This window comes from Triticum dicoccoides, chromosome 5A (genome assembly GCF_002162155.2).
Source record: "Triticum dicoccoides isolate Atlit2015 ecotype Zavitan chromosome 5A, WEW_v2.0, whole genome shotgun sequence".
NCBI classification, from domain to species: domain Eukaryota; kingdom Viridiplantae; phylum Streptophyta; class Magnoliopsida; order Poales; family Poaceae; genus Triticum; species Triticum dicoccoides.
The window spans coordinates 635,824,082-635,834,036 of NC_041388.1; the positions used below are offsets into that span (position 1 = coordinate 635,824,082).

General features: G+C 47.3%; 1 protein-coding gene across 1 annotated transcript in view; it reads right to left on the reverse strand.

Moving 5' to 3' along the window:
• The window catches only part of LOC119303617 (putative F-box/FBD/LRR-repeat protein At5g22670), a 19,651-nt gene extending 9,754 nt beyond the window's left edge, over positions 1-9,897 (reverse strand). The window contains exons 1-2 of the mRNA XM_037580749.1: positions 8,816-9,897; positions 8,596-8,730 (exon numbers count right to left, since the gene is read on the reverse strand). Coding sequence (XP_037436646.1) covers positions 8,596-8,730; positions 8,816-9,727 — 1,047 coding nt within the window. The 5' untranslated portion in view covers positions 9,728-9,897. The remainder of the gene's footprint in view (positions 1-8,595; positions 8,731-8,815) is intronic.
• Positions 9,898-9,955: the final 58 nt, after the last annotated feature.

Here is a 9,955-nt window from a genome sequence, read left to right on the forward strand (position 1 = left end):
TATCGCACACCTTCATAAGACGATCGGTTGGAAACTGTGTCAGCAAAAGGGGTTTAAACCATTTATATATGACTTAACTGCACTAGTGGCCATACCTAATATGCTTTTTTAAACGAAATTACCAAAATATGGAATTGAGAAAATGAAGTGCCATTACATATTTTGCCATCCCATAAAGAACAATACCTTTCGCTATATTATCCTACAAAAGAGGAATTTGCACAAACCATATATTAGTGTAATTCGTTGCAAATAGGTCTAATCCATCATTTAGGTCCGTTGATACTTTTATTAAAAAAAGAATTAGGTGTGTTGACATGATTCCTGACAAGTGGGTCCAGTTTGTAAAGGCACCGGTGGAAAAAAGAAAAATAGGCCACATCAACAGCCAACTAGAATAATCCAATAAATTATAAATGCACTCACTAATATTCTGGGAAAAATTCAGCTCAATTGGAGCAAAGGATTGTGAGACATTGACAGTTCTAGTTGGTTGCTGATGAGCCCGGGTTTTTTTTGCCATCGGTGCACTTATAAATTGGACCCACTTGTTAAGAATCATATCAACACATCTAAATGGTGGATTAGACCTAACTGCAATGAATTGCCGCAATATATGGTGCTTTGTGCGACAAACCTGTAAAGTAGGTGTTTTGTGCAACACTAACATTAAAAGTAGGTGGTTTGTACAGTTTCTTCTCCTAGAAGATAGCATAATATGCATATCTAAGTGAAATTATTATTTCAAATTATTCCCAAATAAACAAATACACTGCTCGTGCGAATTACACCAATTCATTGATTAAGAGAGAGTAAGAATTGTCAGGTTAATTTACGGAAAACCGGGCTAAAACCGACACAACTCAGCCCAGAAAATGGACACCACCGACCGACCTGGCCACATGCCAACAGATGGCCACAGGCGCCAGCGAACGACAGCTTCGACTTTGACAACAATCTTTGCGAGGGAAATATGCAGGGCTTGCGCCGACCGAGTCCTCCGCGAACGACCGCCGAGTGCTTGTCATCGTCACCACTTGGACACAATCCACCGCAGCTTCGACTCCACAACAACCAAGCAACCGTGGAAGAGCACATCGGACACACCGGACAGACCGACTAACAGAGCCCGAGCCGCGACCCCAACTCATCTTGGCGCCATCATCATTACCAGTCTCCTAGTTGCAGTCTGCTTCAAGACGATGCCCCCAAGGAGGAGAAAGGCGCTAGGACACCTCCATCGCCCGATCCAGATGATCAGAGGTTTCCCTCCGGAGCCAAGGCCGTGGGGAGAGGGGTGACCACACCTCCACAACGACGCTTTCAGAGGTTCAGATCCAGATGATCCAGATGATCAGAGGTTTCCCTCCGGAGCCAACCCCGCCGCCGCCGTCCGCCGCCCGGGCTTAGCCCGGCGGCCTCCTCCGGCGACGGCGAGGGGAAAGGGGGGCGAGCGGGGGCGGCCCGGCGACGCGGACGAGGGCTCCGCCCGAGTCGCCAGAGAGGCGACACGGGGGACGAGAGGAGTATTCTATGACTATGAAAAATAACAGAAGCAACCTTTCAACACAAACATTGCATTGCCAACTGAAACTGGAACCAACAAGGTACCACCCGTTCTTTCTAAGAGAAAATACAATGCAACTAACTGTAACAAAATATAGCATCCATAATCTTTCCTAGTTACTTCCTTCGTTATTAAATATAAGTCTTTATAGAGATTCCACTATGAACCACATATGGATGCATATAGATGCATTTTAAGTGTAGATTCATTCATTTTATTCCGTATGTAGTCCACCTAGTGGAATCTCTACAAGGACTTATATTTAGGAACAGAGGGAGTATATGTTTTGATAGTAAACTATGCATGAGGATCACAGAGGAATAGTATGAATGGAGCAGCCACATCCGATTTAAGGATGGGCCATTGACAAACTATGCAATCTTCGAGCATATCAATCTGAGTAAAAGACATTAGATTCTCAGGTTTAATCAACCTTGTCTGCAACATCAATGGGATCGGCCATTGACAAACCATTGCCATGCTTATTCTGGAAAATCATCAACTCAATTTACAAAATAGCACTTGAAGGGATCGGCAGTTGACAAATCATGGGGATCCAGCTGCTCCTCATTATGACTCCGTACAAATTCCAATTGCACATCTCAAGAAGCTCTATTTTCCATTTCTAGCAGCCTGTATTGATTAGCCAACCATAACTTGCTGTTGATCTTGTTGCTGACCACCCCTTCCTTGTTGATGCTATTACGGACCCCAAATTTGATTTCCTTCAGCAACTTTGCGTTCAAAACAAAGAACTTGGCAAATCCAACACCTTGCTTACTGGCTAGGTAATTTTTCAACACCAGTTTTTTTAGATGCGTCTCAAGGCATTTGACTGGATCTTGTGAGTCATATTGACGTGCATCTTTCATACCTATCTTTAAGTTGTGTTTCTTCCACTGAAAAAGTAAAGAGGAAACATGTGGCCTCTTTTGGTTCTTTTTTTTGCGAAATAACTCTTTTATTACTCAATCAAATGGGATTACAATCTCGTGAGGCAATACATAAGACTTCATCAGGAGCTGAACCGAGCCAAACCATTGTTCGACCCTGCCCACTACCAAAACTAGCAATGGCATGACTAACACAATTGCCCGAGCGGCGGATATGAGTAAAGAAGAGTCCCATTCCCCCATACTTTGCTTGATCTCTCCAATCATAAAGGCATATCTTGAGAAGTTGCGACCCACATCCTTGACCATTTGGACGGCCTCGAGACAATCAGACTCAACATCTATAGGTAGAGAACTCCATTGTAACGCCAAGATGATGCCCTCCTTGATAGCCAATATCTCAGACTCGAGTACATCTTCACAATCGCACACAAATCTGCAAGCGCTGAAAATAATATTTCCAACATGATCCCGCAAAACCATACCAGTTCCCGCATTACCATTCAAGACAGATCCATCAGTATTTAGCTTCACTCTTCCTTCACTTGGAGGGATCCAAGGGTTAGTGTTCTGCAACTGGACAGCGCGGACCACACTCGATTTTAGGAGGCATTCAACGGGAACCATCTTGCCCTTGGCACAAACAACAACTTGGTTAGCAGACAAGCTTAACAAGGAATTCAAATAGCTCTCCAGGAACCGGGCAGAGACATCGACAGGAGGAGCCGGCTTTGCATGAACAATTCCGTTCCTGACGTGCCAAATTCTCCATAAGAGCATCATTAAACGGACACGCTGTGGTGCTTCGGCTTCACGGATTACCTGGATGAACCAATCATCATACCGTTTGATCTCAATGAGTTTAGGCAGCTCCCACACCGTCGCCATTGCACCCCAAAGCTGCTGAGCATTCTCACATGCACAAAACACATGAAACGCGTCCTCAACTTCTCTACCACAGACTGGGCAGGTGTCCCGTTCCTCCAAAGTTCTCCGCTTCTTGTTCTTCCACGTCGCCAGAGAGTTCGTTGCTAAACGCCATGCAAATGACTTAACCTTAGGCGGGGACGGACAAGACCAGATATGCTTCCACACTTCCCTGCTGCTATCCGCAACAGAGCTCGACGAAGGATCGATGGCTGTAGCATTTCATGTGCAGCAAGCCAATAAGCACTCTTAACTGTGAAGACTCCGCTCTTCTCAGGCGCCCACGCCAGAAAATCCTCCCCAAGCCGTGGCGAAGGTTTTATCTTGGATATTTGTGCAACATCAGCCGGTAAGAAGAATTGTTGGAGCTTTTGAAAGTCCCACCCATCTTAGGCGACAACGGCCTCTTCTGGACAGCAGCGAGTTTGTATTGCCTCTCATTAACCATTGGTCACGCCATATTCTCACGTTCTGGCCATTTGCTATGTGCCACACAAGCCCTTTCTTTAGCAACTCAAGCCCATGACAGACCCCTTGCCATGACTGAGAGGGATTACCCGAAAAGACAGTATCCTCTAGCCTCCCATTCGGGTAGTATTTTGCCTTTAGCAGCCTTGCACACAAACTATTAGGATGGATCAGCAGTCTCCACGCTTGCCTTGCAAGTAAAGCTTGATTAAAAAGTCTGAAATCCCTAAAGCCAAGCCCTCCTTGTGCTTTTGCTCGCAACATTTTCTCCCAAGCATACCAGTGTGTTATACGCTTTCCCCTCTCTGAACCCCGGAAATAGTTACGGATCATGCGGTTCAAATCATCACAGACACCCAGTGGTAACTTGAAAACACTCATAATAAAGGTGGGGATCGCTTGAGCTAGAGATTTTATCAACGTTTCTTTCCCAGCCTGAGTTGGATGCCCATCGAACGCAAACAGCCTCTTACTAACTTTCTCCTACAGATTTTGGAGCTTGCCTTTTGTAAGCCGGCCATCCGGTGTTGGTAAGCCCAAATATTTCTCCTCAAAACCCGAGCTGACCACCTCCAACACACCCTTTATTTCAGCTGCTATGCTTGCTGGGCAAGAATCTCCAAAGAGGATAGAGGACTTTGCCGGATTTAACAGTTGACCAGTGGCTTGCTCATAAGTCTTGATAATTCGCTTAACAGCAGTCGCCTGTTGCCCAATGGCCTTAAAGAATAAGAGAGTGTCATCTGCGAATAATAGATGTGATATTCCTGGGGCTCTCCTCGTGATCTTCAACGGGGACAACTCAGATGAGTTTATCCCATTATTAAACAGAATTGACAGACCATCAGCCACCAATAGAAATAATTATGGGGATAAAGGATCACCTTGCCGTAGACCACAAGACGGTGCAAATGAATCAGAGATGGCTCCATTAAATTTTATTGAATATCTCACCGAGGTTACGCATGACATTATCCAGTCAACCCACAGATGAGCAAAGCCAAGCTTTTGCATCATTTGCTTAAGATAATCCCAATCAACTCGATCATAAGCTTTGGATAAGTCCAGCTTATAGGCACAAAAACTCCTTGTAGGATCCTTTTCCTGCTTTATGTGATGAATACATTCAAAAGCAATCAAAGAGTTGTCCGTTATCATTCACCCAGGAATAAAGGCACTTTGCGTGAGGGAGATAATCCCATCCAACACCGGCCTCAACCGGTTAACAAGGCACTTGGAAACCACCTTGTAGATTACATTGCAGAGGCTAATAGGCCGAAAATCCGTAATCTTAACAGGGTTCTTAATTTTTGGAATTAAAACTATATTAGTATTGTTAACCTCAGTCGGCATTATTCCTGTCCGAAAAAACTCCTGAACCGCAGCCACAATACTCTCCTTAATAGTGCCCCAATTCCTCTGAAAAAACCGCGCCGGGAACCCATCCGGGCCCGGGGCCTTCAAAGGCCCGATTTGGAATAAAGCATCTGAAATCTCCTTCTCTGTAAAATCAGCACACAAGGAAGCATTAGTATCTTCATCAATAACAGATTGAACTAGATTAATGATTGGGCTTGGATCAACCGAAGGAACAGAGGTAAAGATGTTTTTAAAGTAATCCATTATTGCTCGGCCCGTAGCTTCCTCACCCGTGAAAACCCGACCACTAGTGTCTTTGAGTTTTTTATGCGGTTCTTCCTAGCTCTCCATACAGCCTTTGATTGGAAAAAATTTGTATTCCGATCCCCTTCTTTGAGCCAAGTAATACGGGATCGTTGCATCCACATTAGCTCTTCTCTATAAAGTAACTCATTCATTTTATCTGTTACCTTACGAATCTCACATTTGTCTGCATTTATCAACATGAGCTCCTCAAGCTGTGTCCTTGACTTTTCAATTTCCCGGGCTACACTACCAAAGTTTTCTTACTCCACTTGCACAATGTTTTCATAGTATCCCTTAAAGCCGCATGCACGTCCCCTAGGGATGCCTTCTCTCCCGCCTCCAGCCAGGCCTTTGCAATCAAGTCCTGGAGCGCAGGGTCTCTTTCCCACATAATCTCGTACTGCCTGCGCCTTGGCTTAGTTGGCCTATCACCCACATCATCACAACACACATGAACAGGCACATGATCCGAACAGGGGGAAGTAAGATGGTGCACCCAAGTGTTAAAGAGCATATTCCTCCAAGCCGGATTAGCGACCGCCCTATCCAGACGGACTTTCACGTTTGCATTCCCGCTTCTCTTATTACCGTATGTGTACGGGACACCAGTAAAACCCAGATTAGCCAAATCACACGTCTCTAGTACATCCCAGAATAATTGCATCTGAACTGGTGCTCTCGTTCTTAGGGAAAAATGCTCGAAATCCCACATACATTCGTTGAAGTCACCCACCACCAGCCATGGTAAATCTGAGTTGGCACAAAGGTTCTACATCAAAGACCACATAAGAGGCCGATCCTCCACCCTCGGTTCGCCATACACACATGTCAGTCTCCACGGTTGTACATCAGGCCCAGCTTGTACATGAACATCCATACAGCGGCCATTTGAGAATTTAACGTCCACCGTCAGATCCTCGTGCCAAAACAGTGCCAATCCTCCACTATTACCACTAGAATCAACACCATCGAAACCCTTAAGGCCCAATCTCGATCGATACCTCTTCATCTTGTTAGCTGACTGTCTCGTCTCACACAAAAAGACGAGAGTTGGGGAATGCGACTTGACCAAAGTCGCGAGTTCACGAACTGTTCGAGAGTTCCCCGCCCCCCGGCAGTTCCAACTTAATAGATTCATTGCTCCTGGCGGTCCTCCACCGAGGAGGCCGCCGATCCATTAGTAGAAGTACTGTCAATGCCAAAACCATCGTCCGTCTTAAACTTCTTACGATTCGCATTCTTCTGTGGTGTACCAATATTTGAGCTGCTGGGTATATCCGACCCCTCAAACTGATCCACCTTTTTTGATGTAAAGCCTGCGGGAACAATGGCCCCCACATCTGCCTGAGCCCCTTCCACAGCCACTGGCACTGAGGCCATATGAGCGTCATCTGGACCCCTTTTACGAATAATAAGTGCATCCTTCCGAGCTTCCGGAATAGACCCATCCAACTCAGGATTTACCCCAAGCCCTGGCTCACTCTGTGAAGTAAAAGCATTATACCGCCAGCTCGTTTGCATGTGCTCACCAACTGAAGCGTTAAACTGGGGTTCTCGGGCATGTACATCCCTCCCAAAACCACGACCCCGGCCGCGAGATCCTGCTAATCCTCCTCTCCTTCCACCAGCTTCGGCATCCACTTCCTCACTACCATCGCCTGGGCCACGACCCGAACCACGCCCAGCACCTCTACCCGAGCTTCTGTTTCCACCTGAACCTCTGGAAGATGCCAAGATAAAGGAACCCCACTCCATATCATTCTTATCATGCTCCCCCGACCCACACTCCTCATGCCAATGGCCAAGTAGGCCACACATAAAGCAAAAAACAGGAAGCTTTCCAAACTTGACTTGATAGTACTCAGTCTCGCCCCCTTTTGTAAAACCCACAAACCTCGTCAATTTCTTGGAAACATCAAGTTTCACCCTGGCCCTGATGAACTCACCAATAAAACCATTAGGGAGTACAATCTGCACCTCCATTACTTCGCCTATGCGTTGCGCCATGTTTTTCACAAACTGTTCCCTCTTCAGGACCATATCCGGTAGCTTATGTATCTGGCACCAAGTTTCAATCTTGTCCAACTTGACAAACTCCGGGTTCTTAAAACCATCATATTCTGCTATGATCAAAGCCATCCCCTTGAAATCCCAGGGACCCTGGTGCAACGCTTTGTTCCAATCCGCCAGACAATTGAACTGTATCGAGAACAGGTTGGAATTTATCCTTCTCCAGACTACATCCCTCGCGGGATTCCATGCTGCTTTCATGTCCGCGATCAAGGCCCCCTGACCAAAGGATTTTGTGGTCAGAACCCTAGCCAGCGCGAGCCACTTCGGTTTCTCCTCTGGATCCTCCGCCTCCTCCTCCCAGACAAGATTATCCCGCTCATCATCCTGCAGATGCAGGCGTTCCAGCAATACACTTGGATCTTCCGTGTTGGTCGCCCGTGAACCACTCGCCTCCGTCGCCATTGCCACAGCTGAAACCCTAGCGCTTCGGCCAAGCGACTACGAGTTCGGTCGAGAAGAAAGAGCCACCCTCCAGCAAGCGCAAGTAGCATGAGATCAAGACCGATCCTCAAGGAGAGGGATCGGATCTACAAGAAACTCCCGGCGACGAAGCCAGGAGGACAGGGGAACCCTAGGCCTCGAGCGCTAGGGGAGTAGCCACGTTTCGGCCTCGTGGCCTCTTTTGGTTCATAGGATAGGATTATCATAGGAATAGGAATCTTGTAGGAAATGAGATGACATGTATCTCAAATCCTATGAGTAGGAATAAGAAACAAGATGTCATTTGGTTGACAACAAAGGAATTTTTCCATTGAGTCTAGGCTCATTTTTATTTTCCTATGAAATGTGGAGAATAGGAACCAATCCTATATAGGAATAGGAATCCATTCCTATGAACCAAAGGGCTCTAAAGGAAAAAATCCTATAAAAATCCTATCCTCTAGAATTCCTATGAAATTCCTCCAAACCAAAGGAGGCCATATGTAAATTTTGACTAGACTAGATGACATGTCCAATAGATTATTATTATGACATTTACAGACAGCAAACATGAATACTTACAATGACATGAAGCTTCTCCAAGCAGGGGAAGCATCTTAAGACATCAATAACAGCATTCAAATCGGTGGCCGAAAACTCGAGAGCCAAAGCCTTCATTGTGTCTATGGTATTATTCAAGCTTGTTGGGATCAAACTCTGAACAAAACAATGAACATAAAGCAAATATTAAGAATGTAACAATGCTGCATGCAAGAGTCAAGATTATTTCTGCTGTTGGTACCTTGAAGAATATATTAGCAATCTCAATTTCAGGGATGCAGGGAGACAAAGGGCCTAATATCTCCAGTTTAGGTGCCTTAATTACCCGGACAGTATCACTGCCTGCACCCGGACAAGGTAATAGCAGCCTTTCAAGGAGAGGGGCGTCCTCAATGAACAATTCTCCTTTGCCTGAAAAACAAGCGCAGAGGCTCACGCTCCTAAGACTTTTGGAGCTAATGCCCAAGCGCGAGCAATTCGCATCACAAATGTCCGCCAATTCAAGTGACTCCAAGACATTGCAGGCAGAGAGCACCCGCCGAAAGACATCCTCGCAGATGAAAACGCGAAACAGGGTGAGCTGCTTGAGGGTGGGAAAACTCAGCGAAGGAGCAATCTGACTTGGGAATTCGCAGAAGCTGAATGTGGCCACGAGGAGGGATGCCAAGCGGAACACGGATGGTGGCAGCGGGTAAAGCTTCCGAGGTTCATAGCCCAAGAACTCAAAGCTGATGTCGAGCTCCTGAAGCTTGTCAAGGGCTCGGGAATGGAACCAGTTGTCGACCTGAGCGGCTTCCTCGGCATGCCGTTTCTTGTGTTTGTGGAGGCGGATGTGGTGGAAGTGGAAGCGGCGGGCGGGGCCAGGGTGGTCGGCGAGGATCCTGGAGACGATGGAGAAGCACTTGAAGGCGTTGGAGCAGAGGGAATGGGCACCATGAATGTTGAGAGCCGAGGAGCGCCAGAGGGGACGCCATCTGCGGGCGATGGCCTGCGTGCGCGCGCCGTCTTTGGTGGGGAGGAGGGAGATGATGGTGCCGAGGATGTCATCGGGGAGTTTGCTGATGAGATCCCCGTCGCCGACGAGCTCGCCATCCCGGTCCCGCGGCCTGCGCCTCTTGGCCGCGGGTTCTGCCGCCTTCTTTTTCCTCTTCATGTCCCGTGGCTGGCGAGATGGAGAAGTTGGATGGGAGGTGGGAGGGAGGGCTCTTGAGCTGATGAGGGGGAGCCGGCGTGTTGCTTTGAATTTAAGCTGGTGAGGGGGCTCTCATCGCGTCTTTTGCCGGAAACGAAGCGTCCGGCCGGCGGGGACTGCGTCGGGAACGGAGGGAGCTACGCGGGGCAGCCGATTGGGCACACGCCGGACTTGTGTCGCCTCGTCTCC